Source organism: Vigna angularis, chromosome 1 (genome assembly GCF_016808095.1).
Source record: "Vigna angularis cultivar LongXiaoDou No.4 chromosome 1, ASM1680809v1, whole genome shotgun sequence".
Classification (NCBI taxonomy): Eukaryota; Viridiplantae; Streptophyta; class Magnoliopsida; order Fabales; family Fabaceae; genus Vigna; species Vigna angularis.
The window spans coordinates 54,150,561-54,167,190 of record NC_068970.1 but is presented as its reverse complement, the minus strand read 5'-3'; the positions used below and the strand labels follow the sequence as shown (position 1 = coordinate 54,167,190).

Genomic DNA, 16,630 nt, shown 5'->3' with positions numbered 1-16,630 from the left:
CTTAACAATTATGAAAAGCACGTTTTTAGTCCCTAGTGAAGAATTAAAATCATGAGTTTATTAGATGGACTAAAATGGAATGACTTTTCAGAGTTACTGACAAAGAATTGTCATATTTTCATTTACAAGTAAATGACCTTTTTAATCTCTGAAACTGTCACTGACTGTCACTTTTGCTGTTAGATTGTGAAGAAAGTCTCTGGAATTAATTCATTTAATCTAAGTCCCAAAGTATAATCGCTTATTGTCATGTGTTAGACTGCTGTGATTTACATGAGAAATTTCTTTGGTTGAGGGACTATGTGATAGCACCCACCAACTTCGGAGACAAAATTGTAGAGATGCATTTAATTGCATGAAATACATTTAGGATGACGATGGTTTGACACCTCCATTTTTCTTTTACACTCATGTTACAACTTCGTAAGTTATTATTTTTTTTAGGTTTATATTATTATTTTACTATAATATTTTATTATAAAAGTTAGTTGTCAAATGAATGTAGATAAAAAAGATTGGTGTCCAAAAATATTTTTCCATACATTTAATTTGCGTGCAATATACATTTAGTGTTTGAGTGTGCTTTGAGAGTATGTAAGTAGTGTCTTAATTCACAATGTAGGATAAATCATGATTCATGGAAACACTTTTTTCCTTTTCTGAATAATTCAGCATCATGACACATGGGTTTCACCCTAAGTCTTGTGTTAACATTTTCTTTTTAAATGGTATTAGTGCTTGATGCAGACTAACTTATTTAGTGGTAGGTCCTTTAATTTTAAACCATGCTTCAACTTTGGTCTCTTGTTCATGATGCTATGCAGTCATTGCAGCAGCTTGAGACACTTTTTGATCTTCATCTTTGGTTGTTTCTGGCCACAATGAACTTTCATTTGTCAAAATTTCAGGCTCACAACACCTCTGACTAATGAACCTTGTCTAGACCAGCTCTCATTTCAAATCTTTAGAGACAGGCCGAAAAAAGCATAAATATGGAAAGAAACCCTCCCCTTACGAGTACAAAACCTATCCTAGATCCATTAAAAGGGCCACCTACCTATTACCCTGGCAAAAGCCAAATAGGCTTGGACATTGGGGGTGTATTAGGAAAAAGACCATGTCATTGACTAGGGAAAGAATCTGAAAAGATTATATATGTGAGGGACAACTTTTTCCAAACAAGCCATTTTTGTTGAGCTGAGTTAGTCCCAAATCCTAATTCTAACATACTTTTGGTTACAAGTTCTACTCACTTATCCCCATGGTCTGTAAGAACTCCATTTATCCTGGCACGTGCAACCAATTCATAACCTGTATCAAAGACTTCATATTTGTTATCACTTGCATTGATGGGCTTCTTTGCTCTCTATCTCAACAGGTTGGATATTTTATTTAGCTGTCCATCTTTATAGCAACCAATATCTTTGTTTTACAAGTAACTGAAAAAGCTGTAGTCAGCTGTCACCTGGCAGCTCGCAAGTCTAAACCTAATAATAAGTAGCCAAATATATTTTTCACATTCCTATACTAAAACAGAAAAAAAATTGTTCGTGTTGGGACTGCAGCTGATTGTTTAGGTATAGTTTCTAAAATGAAAAATTGGCACAGCGATAAAGACTGAATGACTGATTAAACCTTGTTTATTTAAATTATTTGTTGGATGTGTTTTAATGAAATCTTTTGGATTGGGTGGTCCTTTAATAAATTACAGTTAAACAACCTTGGTAAAAATGACTTGTATTAATTGCAAATGCTAATGGAATGATGTAATTTTGATAATTAGGATAAGTTTGATATTTGCCTTATAGTTTTTTCTCTAATAATTCAGCTCTGCTGTGTAGTTTAGCCACATACGGTTCTCATTACATTTCTCATTTTCTCTTTTGAACTTATGTTTTAGATTATGAGCTTTGTAGTGTTTCCTGTTAATGATGATTAGATTTGTGTTTATTAGCTAGTTGATGATGACGTTCTTCAAGATTTGGAGCAAATGGAAAAGGAATCAGATTTAGATGACATACTGAATTATCGATCTGCTGCAGAATCTGAGATGCAGGTGAATGTGCTCCAAGTTATTTAATGAAAACTCAGCGTTCATTTGGTGGTGTTATTTTCCTTATTTGACTTGCATATTTTATTCAACTTTGAAATCTGAGGAATGTTTGTTCTTGGGATGTTCTCTATTTCACAAGGGTTAAGTGTCTATCACCAAGTGGCAGAGTAGATGTTCTGTTTAATCAACATGGTTTTCCTTGTGTAGATTCTTTTCCAAATGCTTCCAATTCTGTTAAAGATCTTAATTTGTATTTCAGCATAGCTCTCACTCTTACACCACCTCAAAATTCTCCAGCTCCTTCACTAACAACTTCTGTTGTGCTTGAGTCTTTTAATATGCTATCTATCACCTCTAACTCATCATCTTCTGAGTCTGTTTCTGTTCCTAATACAACTACAATAGTTAAAACTCATCTTATGCAGACTACACCTATATCTGGTATTCTACAATCTAGAATTCATCCCTCATTGTTTCTCTCTCATTCTGTACCTAAAAATTTTAAGCAAGCACTTGAGGATGCTAATTGGTTGGCTTGATGCAGCAGGAGTACAGTGCAGTCATGCAGCAAAATACATAGGACTTAGTATCTCTACCTCTTCGTAGACAAGTTGTTTTGGCTTTAAGTAGGTTTTAGAGTCAGGGAAAATGAAGATGACTCTATAAATAAATATAAATTAAGATTGGTGGTAGGGGATTACTTGAAAAGGAGAATGATTTTTATTCTTATCATTCATGTCTTTTACATTTTCTTTACACTTATTTGTAACAATCTAATCTTCCAAAAGCGGAAATAAGAAAAAAAAATATGCTGAAAAATAAACTAGAAGATTCTACAAATATTTTCTTTAACTAGGAAGGTTTTATTCTAATTACAACACTCTCTCTCAAGTTGGTAAATGAATATCAATCATTCCCAACTTGCCTACAAAATCTTGAAATCTACCCTGAGGGAGCCCTTTTGTAAAAATATCTGTTATTTGAAGTTTTGTAAGAACATGAGTTGTAATCACAAATCCTCAGTCTAAATTATCTTTGATGAAATGTCTGTCAATCTTAGTGGGTTTGGTCCTGTCATGTTGTACTGGATTATTGGCAATGCTCATGGCAAACTTATTGTCACATTATAGTTTCACAGGGTTGTCCACCTTGACTTTAAGGTCATCTAAAATGATTTTTATCCAGAGTCCTTCACACATTCCTTGAGCAAGAGCTCGAAATTTAGCTTCTGCACTAGAACAAAATACTCTATCTTGCTTTTTGCTCCTCTACGTTACCATACTATCTCCAAAAAACACACAATACCTAGGAATAGGTTTTTTGTGACCTGAATAGTCAGCATCAGTAGTATATATTTTCATAGTCAACGTGTCTTTCCTTTTGAATAATAACCCCTTTCATAGATTTGACTTCAAGTACTGGAGAGTTTTGTCAACTGCTTGCATGTGTCTCTCTCTTGGATCATGTATAAATTGGCTCACTACACTAACTGCATAAGCAATGTGATAGGGTTTTAAAAGTATATGAAAGGAGGAAAAGAAATTAATTAGGAGGTTGTAGGCTGTTGGCCGGTTAGGAGGCTTAGAAAGTATGTTGGATAGTTAGAGGTTGGTTAGCAAGATGAGGTGGCTTTATAAGAGGGCAGGGGTGTCTGGTGACGGACATGTTTTTGTTGCTTGATTGTATAGACAGGACCATTGTGTCCTATGTGAAGGGAGAGTGTACCCTTGATAGTTATTGTACTCTGTATTCTTTGGTCTCAAGGTTAATAAACAGAATCTTTTCCAGTATTCTGGGTGCTTGTGAGTGTGTTTTACGAGTGTGGTTGATTTCTTGCTTAAAAAAATCTATCACAATGTTTGGTTTTGCGTGTGATAGATAAATAAATTTTCCTATAAATCTGTGATATTGGGTCTTCTCTACCGTAACACTTTCTTCATTTCCAATTTTGTGATTCTATTCTATAGGAACTGTTAAGGTTCTACATCCCAACTTTCCTATTTCTTTGAGGAAATCAAGTACATATTTCCTTTGGGAGATGAAAATTTCATTCTTGGAATAAGCAAACTCTATTCCAAGAAAATATTAGCTCTTTATCTGTCATATTCTTGTTCTTGATCAATGGGGAGATGTGCTGACCAGGCCTTAGGGGGAGAGGGAGGGAAGGAGGTTGTGTTAGAGTAAATACTGTGAGGTTGAATAATTAGTAATTGTTACATCTGTTAGCTTTTATACATGTCAGCTACTACTAAAATTAGCTTTTATTGTAAGCGGTTGCCTATGTTAATCTTCTAAGCTTCTTATTTTGTCAGAGTGAAAATCACAAATAGTGCAGTTTGTTAACTAAGTTTTCTATCATTCACTTTCTTTAAGACATTTTGTGATGTGTGATTTGTTTTCAAATGTTCTCCTTTTTATGTTTGCAGGAATTTCTCTCAAGGTGTTCAACTCCTAACAATGGCAAGATTAGCACTGATATTCCCACAGAGAAGTCTTGCAATGATGAACACACTGTTAAATCTCAGGGATGGTTAAACTGGCTTTCTCGTGGTATGCTTGGGGCCGGAGGAACTGATGATTCAAGTCAATTTTCTGGAGTTGTGTCATTTGATGTTAAGGTACATGCATCCTTCAATGTGCTTGCTGTTGTTTGGCCGAAAACTTGTAGAAATAAATACTACAAAAATATGATAGGGACTTGAGTACTATTGGGTACCTAATTTTACTTCTTCTTGTATAAGATGCTTGGTAGAATATTGAAGTGTTTGGTCATCCCCCTTATGCTATTAATATTGGTTGACACTAACTGATTAAAATAAATATCTCAAATAATCAATCATAATTCTTAACAATGAGAAGCTGGGTGTATTTGTTGGCGAGATAATTGTTTTTCTTTGCTATTCTTTTAGGTCAGGGCATTTCTATATCCAAATGAATTGTAAACATCAGAATCACATATTGCATTGTGTAATTTTCTGTTTTCTGTATTTTTGCAGGATATGTCTGAAGCAACTGAATTTCATCCTCTTGTATCGTCCAGTTTTGATTCTGCTGCAAAGCATGAATTATGCATTTTTTCAATGATGTTTGAGATTGATCAGATTTCTGCTACGTTTTGTAGCAAGTATGGCGCTGTATCCTTTGTTCAAAAGCATTTTAAGATACTTTTTTCATCTAAATCCTAGGGGAATGATTTCTATTATCACATGATTCATGTTAGAGTAATGCTTTGTTCAGTTCGGTAGCCAGTCATACCGTTTATGCTGTTTAATGTAATGTTTCTTTCCCAGCTGTTAGGCCTTTAGTTGGAACACAGTCCGGAGTATGAGTGAGATCATTTACTATATTTAAAGTAACCTATTAGGAGTTTATTCTATTTAAATTTTTAAACAGTGAAATCCGTGTTTTATTTGTCTTTAACCCTACTGTTGAAATAAAGAAAGAGAAATTCATTTTCCCTCACTTTCTCCTTGATTTTTATCAATTCAGGTCTTTGTGATTTTTATATTTATAAAATTATAACATAATCTCAATTTTAGAATGCTACTCATTTTTTCATTTACTAAACTTTGTCTCTGATATGATTTTTATGTGATATGAAATAGAACATGTAGCCATGTCCTTGGACTCTTACGTAGTCAACTAATTATGTTTATTTTCCCAATCTTTTTTTCATTTTCTAAGGCGGCATGGTAAAGGAATTGCAGAAATAATTGTTGAAGGTGGAACTGTCAAGTCTAAGATCTACAAAGATCGTGGAATTGTTATATCCAAATTCAAATCTGTCAAAATGGTTGATCTAAGCAACAAGAAAGTCGTTGTACATATTGCAGGGGTATCATTCCAACTTCCTTCTGGATACATGGTTCTTTATATTTCTCATTTTTTCTGTAGCCACCCAACCTGTAAGCTTTCTATTTGTTTAACAGATATTTTTGGCTGTTGGCTCTTTTACTGCTCAACAGTCATTGCCAGAGAGTAGTGTTACTTTTATGGGCATTGGATAGATTTTTCTCCAGTTTGATATAAACCTTGCCGTGACAATTTTCCTTTTGATGTTTTATTCCAAATTTTACTTCACTGGATTCCGAAAATTATTTCATTTCATCTTTCACAATGTAAATAAGATAGAACAAAATGCTAGGAACTTTAACCTGATAGTTATTCGACTTATCCTATTTCAATTTCTATTACCGACGATGGTTATATACTTTGATTTGCAGCCTGTTGCTGAAAACCATTTACTGGACAATTTGGATGATTGCTGCAGCTTTCGAGTAAAATTTTCATCCCATACAGATATGGACATGTCAGTGAAGGTATCCAACATTGTTGTAAGTGGCGAGCATTGGTATGCTCGTGTAGGTATGCATATTCAAAGCTGAAATGTCCTGCTATATCATATTTTCTTTTCCAATTTTGTGTTAACAGGGAATACTCGAACAACTGGAAGTTACAGTTGATGCAAACATTTTATCAAACTTGTTGGAGTTTTATGACGTCTTTACGTCCATCAAATTTCATAATGAAAGGGTATTAAATATTTTTACCGATGTCCTGCTTTTATTATTATTGTCCTCATTATTAATTTTGTATAGAACATGCTTTTAAACCCTATTCCCATTACGTGTCTTTTTAAAAGTGGGCTCATTCTTTGCTAATGTCCAGTGTGTACTAGTCCTTGCTGAATATTTTCATGAATTAAGTGGCAACTGACTTCTGCGTGTTAAGTTGTTAATGAGAAAGGTTTTGAGAATTTTAGAGTTGAAACTGTCTGATTTTCTTGAACAAACAACACTAAGCAGTCTGGATATTTCCGTACGCTAAAAGTCCTTACAACTTGCTAACATGACAATTAAGGATGATGCTAATTCCTGAGTGCTTGAATAAGACTATTTGGGTCGATCAACTAGAAAATAAATTATGGGACTGCTTCGTAAGGGTTTGGATAAGTTTCTTTATTAGTGCTTTTAAAAAAGAAAAATAAGAATGAACTTCTCCATTAGCTAAAATTAGCTTATGTATAAGCTACATTGTAGAAACTCTCATATAATTTTCAAAGTATTATTTCAACTTGTGTATAAGCTAAATTTAGTTTATGGAGAAATTATTTTATTTTCACTCCTAGAAGTATTTATTGATAAACTTATCCAACCATGTTTTATATCCAATACTATTTTGGAGCATACATGAAAAATGTACTGGGCTTTGAATAAGTATACTGAATTGAGGGTCCTTGAGAGCCTTTGAGAGGACATTTGCTAGTTTATCATTTAAACTAAAAGAGTTGGTGACGACTCTCTTAGAAAGGACTTTCTCTAGACGTAATGATGATTGATAGGCACCCAAGCACATTGGAACCCACTCTCAAAAGCTAGCTATTAAGGAGGGAGAACCAAACACTTAAATACTCTACCAAACATCCTATAGTACTTGATGTGGGACTTAGCTACCCCATAATACCCAAGTTCCTAAGTTAGCACTGCTCCTTAGAGCCAACCTCTTGGTGGATTTCATTGAACAAGACTTCACATGGTGACATTTCTTTCAACCTTTCTCTAGTCAGAACCTTCCAATAGTCAGAACCCTCTGTAGGTAGTCCTCTCCAAGGTACTCACAACTAGTTCCAATATGAATTGATAATCACCCAACCATTTGGGGAACCCAGCCTCAAACTCGCAAGGCTGGATATTGCATTCATTGTAAGTTTGGTTGGCCAATTTATAATGTACTGTCCAAGAGAAGTTCATTTAGAAGGCACTTGTATAATTTTGCAATACCTTGACTGGGTACCAAGAAGAGCAATTTTATATAAAAGAAATGAGAATACTTTATATAAAAGAAATGTGAATACAACTCATGAAGCTTATTTATGGTGACTATGTGGTGTTAGTAAAATTCTTTAGCAAAATTAATGAAACTTTTATTGCAAGCTGTTCAATATAATAAAAACTATGTATGGATTTAATCTTCCTTATGTTGAATATATAAATATAGGATACTCTATTTATAATAAAAGAAATATAGACTAAGTCCAAAATATAAATAAGGAATAATAACAAACAAATTAAAGATAAAAAATAAAGATAAGATATCTGTTTAAAATATCTAATAATCTAATATATCTAACACAAACAAACGGTGTTAAAACCCTGAAATTTTCTTGTTAGCCATAGACACTTGTATCAATTTGAGCCCTTTAGATATTTACTTTTCAAACTTCCGTTTGATTTCTGTTTATAGGTCATTTAAACTCAAGCAAGCTTTCCTTAAGTTCTTTATCTCATTCATTCTTGGCCATGTTAGATACCGAGTACTATAGATTCACTCACAAGATGTTGAATTAGCCGAAGGCATGTGAAATAATTTAGTGAGGTTTTAGAATTTGGTTTAAGAACTATCTCAGCTTGACAAACCTTCTAGGTTGTCTACCCTTCAAAGTTGGTGTCTTACCACTGCACGGTGTGATGCTTCTCTCAACCTTAGCTTGTTCATGCTTATTGCTCTGGCATTATAAGCTCTAATTATGCTTTCTCTTGAATCAATGCGGGCTCTCAACCTTTTAGACTTGTGGTCTCAGCAACTGCACAATATGATGCCACACTGAACATTTCTGGTAGCCCCCTTCCTAGATAGCCCTTTTTGAAACATTGTCTACCAACATTTATAGGCTTCGAGTATGGCAGTGCAGGTGGCCCAACTATATATAAAGGACACATTTTGATATCATAGAATTTTAAGTTTGGCTGTGTCTAATTCAATCTCATAAAATTAGTTTGTAAGATGATGATTGCTCTAGTTTTATGAGCACTTCTTAAGCCTTATCTTCAGTTAATGTAGGATAAGAACAAACTCTCATACATAGTACAATGAAGGTGCTGCAGTTAAGGTTGGCCTGCATTGACCAAAACTAACCAGCTCTCCAGCATGAGACTAACTTTGAATATGTGATGCAGTACACTACCACTTATATAATAGATTTTTAATTTTTAATATACATTATAAATAATCTTGCTTTATCCACTAGTTTGGATCAAACACATTGTCCAAATGACAATATTGGGCTGTATGTGGTAGTCAGAGCAACATGGAGGGTTGTAGTTTATCGAATCAGTCTTTATGTTTTCTCTATCTCATTGAGTTGAAAATATGAAAATGTTATTGATGATTAATCTGTGTAGGGTTCGTCCTTTTTGTAGAGGATAATTACATTAGGTGAAAGTAGGAAACCAAATTCTAAAGAGGAAAGAAAATATTACAACAATGAATTATCTAAAAATTTGCTAAAGAAAAACTGTAACAGAGTATTCGTACAGAAAATTTCATAATTACCAACTATATTGGGAAACAATCAATTTCACAATCAAAATTATTAACTGAAATATTTCAGAGGATCTAGTTTCTCTTTTGTCACCCAGTCGACATATTGTAGTTCCAGTTGAGGATGATATAATTTTTTGTTTGTATTTTGGTCATAAATCTGTGTTTCTGTCAAAATGCAGGTGTTATTGTCACTGAATGGGATTGAAAATGACCATACTCGACTCTTGTCCAAAGCAGAGTAAGCTGTGGTGTCATTACTCAAAATCTTTTATGTGAAATCTCTCTCAAACAATGATGGTAACTTCTGGGTTTCTTTCCATCTGCAGATATATTTCTGTAAACAATAAAAAAGTTGTGTGGGATGTTACTATTCTTGATGTTTCTGTTAATTTTCCTTGGAGAAATACAGCATCAGAGTATAGCAACTTGGTAACTTCTCTATATTACCAAACTAAATATATTGTGTCCAATATTTTTTGATGAGATCAGTGGACTAATTAGTTTAACTGTGATATAAAAAGGTATGCAGTCTTTTCTTGCACTGTGAGTAGTAGTGGCAATTGAATCCATATATTCACTAGCCTTCAAACCAACATAAATCCAACAAATCTGCTCAATCATAATCATATAACTTAATAGATTTGACTTTTTGTGGCTATGGTAAGCAAATGTGTGCTCTTCAACTTTGAGGCACTTTTCTTGGTTTGGTATTACATTTGATCATAACGGAGTGATTCAGTGTATTTTTGTTGTTTATGCTGTCAGGTAATGTATTCTGTTGGAATGAAAGGATTTCACTGATATTACTTAAATATCTGATTCCTTTTTCTATTTATCACATATTAGTTTAGAGGATAGAGGGTATCCTTCATATCCTTAGCAATCTGAGAATTGCAAAAAATCTTATTTGATCTGTAGTTCAGTATTAATGCCCTGCTGTTAGCTATTTAAGGGATCATTTATGATAAGAGCGTATATTCAAACAAAGATTTGTAATGAGTTTTAAGAATTTCAACTGTGGGATGTTTGAGCAAATGCACTCTGCAGAGAATAAATATTGACTGTCTAATAGACCATTCTTCTTTATTTAATGGCAATTAACAATATTTGTATTCTTTTTCTCCACAGTACCTTACAATATTTTTTCCAGAAAAAAACTGTTTTTTTATATTATTCATAGAGGAGCAATTATTCTTAAACACATAATACACTGACATAAGAACTTAAAATCCTAATTTATGATGGATATAATCTATTCCTAGAATTCAGGATCAATGGTCTTGTACAATAAATATAAATATACTGTTAGCCTATTAATTCTCCTAATTATGAAATGTAATTAAATCTCCTAAAAGGATTCTAACACTCCCCTTCAAGTTGGTGAGTGGATCTCATTAATTGGCCAATAATAGACTAAAATGTAGCACTGGTTAGCCCTTTTGTCAATGCATCTACAAGTTGATTTCTAGACGATACAAATGGCGTACATATTGTTCCATTGTTCAATTTCTCCTTTGTGAAGTGTTTGTCTACTTCAACATGCTTAATTCTATCATGTTGCACAAGATAATGCGCAATATATATTGTTGGCTTGTTATCACAATACAATCTCATAGGCTTCTTCCAATGAATCTTCAGGTCTTTTAAAATTGTCTTTAGCTATAGTATTACACAAATCCCTATGGCTATCGCTCCAAGCTTTGACTCTACACTTGATCTTGCTACAATATTTTGTTTTTTGCTCCTCCAAGTGACTAAATATCCTCCAAGAAAAGTGCATTATCGAGAGGTAGGTCTTCTATCGTCTATGGAACCTACATACTACATAGTCAACATTTGTGTAGGCTTCTAAGATCATTTCATTCCCCTTTGTGAAAAGAATTTCTTTTCTAGGAGTTCCTTTTAAGTATCGTAGAATGCGATAAACAACTCTGAGATGATTCTCTTTTGGATTATGCATGAACTGACTTGCATCCCCTAGAACATAGGTAATATTGGGCCTAGTGCCAGACCACTAGATCAATTTCTCGACCAACCTTGATTAGATTTTCTACCCACAACTATGTCTTCAATTGATTCACTAAGTTTGTGATTCTGTTGAATAGTTGTCTCCACTGGGTTGCATCCTAATTTACCAGTTTCAGCCAATAAATCCAGCACATATTTTTGTTGGAAGTTGAAAATACCATGATGGGAATGAGCCACTTCAAATGCCCAAAGAATATTTTGATCTGGCTAACTTCTTAATTTCAAATTCTGTTGTCAAACATTTTTGTAAGGCTTCCATTCCTTCATGATCATTCCTGTTACAACTATATCTTCTACGTAAACATAATGCTTGACGTACATGATAATTTGTTGTCCTGAGACTGTTATTTGGGGCAATTTTATGAGGAGAGAGGCTTGAGTTATATTTACCCAATTTTTTGTTTTGCCACCCCACTTTGTTGTGGGGTGTTCATGCAAGCTGTTCACGCAAGAAGGTTAATGAATTGTCTCTTGTTCATTGAATAAGGAGGACAATGTTTGGGTGAGAAAAATCTTTTGGCATTATCTCAACAAACTTTTTTAATGGTTGTCTCAAACTAATTTTTAATCATTTGGATGAAGGTTTTGAAAACCGGGCTCACTTTGGTTTTTTGTTTCAAAGAGAAATACCCATGAAACTCAAATGCAATCATCAATAACAAACCAACAAGCCCCAAATAGAGTAGGAATATTGGAGGGTCCCATGCATCACTATGTATTAATGCATAAGGAATAGTCATTGTATTATTACTAGGAGGAAAATTTGTGTTCTGCTAATTCACAAGTATCACAATGAAATAAAATGAGATTCTGGTTTGTGATAATATCTCATTTTCCAACAACTGTAATGAAAGTACTATCTGCAAAAGGAATTTAAGGCATTTGTTGCACAAGAGTAAGGAATATTACCTGCAAATGCTAAGGGGCAATTACCTGAGTCTGCAGGTTTTGTTGATGTGGCTTTATAATTTCTTCTGTGCCGATATATGGTGGGTTGAGTTTTCTGAGTATCAGAACTCTGTAATTAAATTTCCTAATTATGCAATTAAAACTGTACAAGGAAATATTAATTACAGCATAAGTCAAGGGATTCTGACAGTTTTAAAGTTAGTAATTTTTGAATTACACTTTGTTTCATAATTATTTTTTCTTTTTATGCTTCTTATTGATGATGTTTTAGCACAGGTAATGAAGTCAAAATCTATATGTTTTAAGTCCACAAATGGCCTTGTGTCTTGTTCTTCAAAAGTTGAGGAGCAACCCTATTCTGTGAAGAACTTTTTAACTTCATTATCTACATCTGGGATTTGTATGGGCATCCAACTTCAAGATCTATATCAATTTTTTGATGTTACATTCGATGATTTTATGGTAAGGCTCTTAGTCCGCATGTAGTTCTTGTGCATAATTTTACATTTGTTATCCTTTCTTTTTTAGTGTGGTAACTATTGAATTGCTTCTAATTACTTCAGATCACCATGATAAACTCTGACGAGTCAAAAAGAATTTCTATTATTGAGAAATTTAATGTTTCGTTCTTCCTGGCATTTTGCATGATCCCAGAAGAGACCATTTTGAAGCAATTAGAGGTGATTACTTTTTCAGATATGAAGTATTAGAATTGTATTTAGCTGTTCAGACTTGTATTTTGTTCTTTTCCTTTCTGTTATGTGATGTTCAGTTTACACTTATTTTCTTTTCCGTTTTTTATATAGTTTATAGTTTTCTGTAAGTTGTGGCAGTTCATTTATTTTTTGTAACTGTCCTTAACTGCTCTGTTTTACTGTTGATCAGAGTGTATGTAATATAGACTCATGTATTTTTCGTTTTTCTGTAATGATTTTGACTTAATTAATGAAACACTTTACTTAAGTTCACATTTCTGATTTTATCAAATTCTATTATGAAGTAAATTAACTTGAACAGGCACTTAATACAAACTTTTCTCCCATGCAGTAATTTTCTGTTCTTTCTTAGTCTTCCGTTCTCCTAATCTCTTGATTTCTTATACTTCTTAATTTCAGGTTTATGTATCTATTGAATCTGTTAAAGCACACTTCTCTCCTTCAATATATGGTTCTTTCATGGAATTGATGAACCATATGAGCACATTACATTTAATGGGTGAATTTGGAGTCTTAAACTCCTCGCATCCTCCCAATACTGTGTTAGTTGAGCCAACAGATTCTACTTTTGGCATATCTATTGTTTCAAAAGTTGATTTGGTTGATCTGGAAGTTGACCTTGAATATGATGGAGATAGCCACTCAGAGATCATGGTTTCCTTACAGAAAATGGTCTTACGGTACGTTCAACATATGCATTCGGTTATCTTTCATGGGGACTGTAGCTTTGACTTCAACTTGCAATTTGAAAAATTACTTGTCATTTTCTGCATAATTTTATATTAAATTGTGACTATTGACAGTTTTACTTTGTTATTTAATACATTTTGTATGGTGGGGCTGTTCTTGTATGTCATTATTGTGTTTGTTTTATTTGAAAGGCGGTTAGGAACCCAAAATTGTAAAGAGAAAGAAGAGTAATATTCTTTATTGTATAGACTGAAAAGAACACAAAATAGGAGAACACTCTCTCCTCCAAGGGTTTCCCCTTCACAAAGAGCTTAAGTTCAATCTACAAGATTATTCCCAAAAGTGCCCTGCATACTAGGACCCCCCAACTATATAAAGAAAACCTTACTCACCCTAACAACTTAACTAACAACTACTTCTTAATCTGTTTCCTCCTATCATACACATTATATCCTATCATTACACGCTGTTGTAGAACAACCTTGTCCTCAAGGTTGGAACAGTGAAGCTTGATCCCATGGTAGTGTGATATTGTCTTATCATCGGAAGGGAACCCATTGGCTATTGTTTGCAATTTCAACTCTGGAGGCTTGGGTGGCGGTTGATATGAGAGTGGTTTTTGTATACCAAATTTTGAACCCAGTAATTTGGAATCCCAAAATAACAATGTCATTGTGTTGGAAGTCCCACATCGACTAGAGATAAGGCCAATTCATAGTTTATAAGTGGGTACAAACCTCACCCTACAAGCCGGTTTTGTGGGGTTGAGTTAAGCTTAAAGTCACTCCTAACATGGTATCAGAGCCATGGTTAGAGCCTATCCTAGCGATATTTGTTGTTTGTTGGACATATTGTTCCACCCGCTATCGGGCCGCTATTGGACCATCCATTAAAAATGTCTAATCCCACGCTCGAGATGTATATACCTCGGCGTGTGGGGTGTGTGTTGGAAGTCTCACATCGACTAGAGATAAGGCTAATTCATAGTTTATAAGTGAGTGCAAACCTCACCCTACAAGCCGGTTTTGTGGGGTTGAGTTAGGCTTAAAGTCCACTTCTAACAGTCATTGATGTTCCAATCATTATCACATCTAAGTTCAATCATGAATTCTTATTCCTATTACACAAATTTGATTTTGGGAAAAATTGTTGCTTGGCTGCATATCCACCTTCAACTCTCTTTAATTTTGCATCCCCTTCCTCCTCCATCATACTATATTTTTCTATTACAAATCTCTCTTTTGTTTTGGTTTTTTCTTCCCTATAGAGGGTGTGATTCTTCATTACTGGCCTTTATCCCACAACTAGAGCAATTTGCATATCTCTAATCAAGTTCTTTAGATCTTGTTGTGGCAATCGTTTGTGAATGTTAGATTGTAGCCCTGCAAAGAAATATCCTTGCAATTGATCTTTTGGTGTTTTATTTGCTTGTGACACCAATATCTTGAATTCTTGGATGCCAAACTCTCAAGTAAAACTCTCCATGCATTTCCACCCACCGTTGGCGCCAAGAAATCAAACCCATCCTCCTCAAGAATGCGAATAACTTTATGCATATAAAGAATATCCATGTCCCATAAACCATCATGTTGCATTATTACTATGCGGCACATCAATAGCAGAACAAAATTCAGCCCTATTGTTGTTTCGCATTTCAAATTCTTGAATGTAATCTTCTACCCTTTCTTGTTGTTTAATTGTTGCCCATTTTCCAATAATGGCGCTCCATTTTCTACCCCCACACTCTCCAAAAATGGTGCTGCATTCTCTGCCCTTCAACTCCTACAGAGGGCTTTAGAAAGATCTTCCCAAGAAAGGTTCTTGGATTTTTGTTGCCAGGTCTTGAACCCTTGGACTGCATTTTCTCCCATGTTATTGACTGTTGGGTGTACCTTTGTTGATATTTTGATGTTCTGAACTTCAAAAACATTTGTTGCCCTTGTTGTTTGACCTTGGTTGCCATTCCCTTCAAATGTGAACAACTCCACTCCTTCAACCCACAGGAAAAGTGGTTCTTCCTCACCCTTCCTAGTTCCATTATTGTCAATGGTATCCTCTTCTCTTTCCTCCTCCCAATTGATTGAATTTTCTCCTCCATCTAAGGATTTCTTTGCTTTCTTGATGTCTTGCAGACTATTTTTCTCAACATCCATACCCATCTTTACCTCTTTCTTTCCTTTCATGATGTCTTGCAAAAAATTCCTCACTCCTTCCCTTTCTTGCTCAGTAAACATATTTCTCACTTTCTTTTGAGCCCCTTTTGTGATTCTTGAATTTCCGCATCATTTCTTTTATTTCTTGGATATCTTTTCTTATCTCTTGAATATTTCCTCTCCATTTTGCCATCACCTTATCCTGTTTGCTGGCCCTCCACTCCAAAGTATTGACTTTTCCTTCCATGCTTCCACTAGTTCTTGATCCGAGAGGTCGGACCAATTTGTTAGGAATCCAAAATTGAAAAGAGAAAGAAGAGTAATATTCTTTATTATATAGACTGAAAAGAACACAAAATAGGAGAGCACTCTCTCCTCCAAGGGTTTCTCCTTCACAAAGAGTTAAAGCTCAATCTACAAGATTATCCCCAAAAGTCCTTTGCATTCCAGGACCTCCTAACTATATAAAGGAAACTTCAGTCATCCTAACAACTTAACTAACAACTACTTCTTAATTTGCTTCCTCCTATCATACACATTATATCCTATCAAAAGCTACATTTGATTAGAATTTTGTCAAGGTCCAGATTTTTTATTTTTACTGTGGTAATGAGTACCACCATCCATCTTTTCACCTGTTTACTGCTGAGACTGCCTAGATCTGTCTTGTCAGTTGTTAATGTTATTTAGTTGAGTTTTGGAACTAGAGTTTATATGTACCTCCATTATGCGGTTGAGGAATAAGTTTGAAAAGAACC

General features: G+C 34.3%; 1 protein-coding gene across 1 annotated transcript in view; it reads left to right on the top strand.

Annotated features, from left to right (window-relative positions):
• Window positions 1-16,630, top strand: part of LOC108341238 (uncharacterized) — a 68,096-nt gene that overhangs the window by 26,580 nt on the left and 24,886 nt on the right. Inside the window, exons 13-23 of the mRNA XM_017578934.2 lie at window positions 1,955-2,056; window positions 4,480-4,671; window positions 5,050-5,177; window positions 5,738-5,888; window positions 6,277-6,372; window positions 6,485-6,586; window positions 9,556-9,614; window positions 9,703-9,805; window positions 12,590-12,775; window positions 12,877-12,993; window positions 13,429-13,709. Of these exons, the coding sequence (XP_017434423.1) occupies window positions 1,955-2,056; window positions 4,480-4,671; window positions 5,050-5,177; window positions 5,738-5,888; window positions 6,277-6,372; window positions 6,485-6,586; window positions 9,556-9,614; window positions 9,703-9,805; window positions 12,590-12,775; window positions 12,877-12,993; window positions 13,429-13,709 (1,517 nt within the window). The remainder of the gene's footprint in view (window positions 1-1,954; window positions 2,057-4,479; window positions 4,672-5,049; window positions 5,178-5,737; window positions 5,889-6,276; window positions 6,373-6,484; window positions 6,587-9,555; window positions 9,615-9,702; window positions 9,806-12,589; window positions 12,776-12,876; window positions 12,994-13,428; window positions 13,710-16,630) is intronic.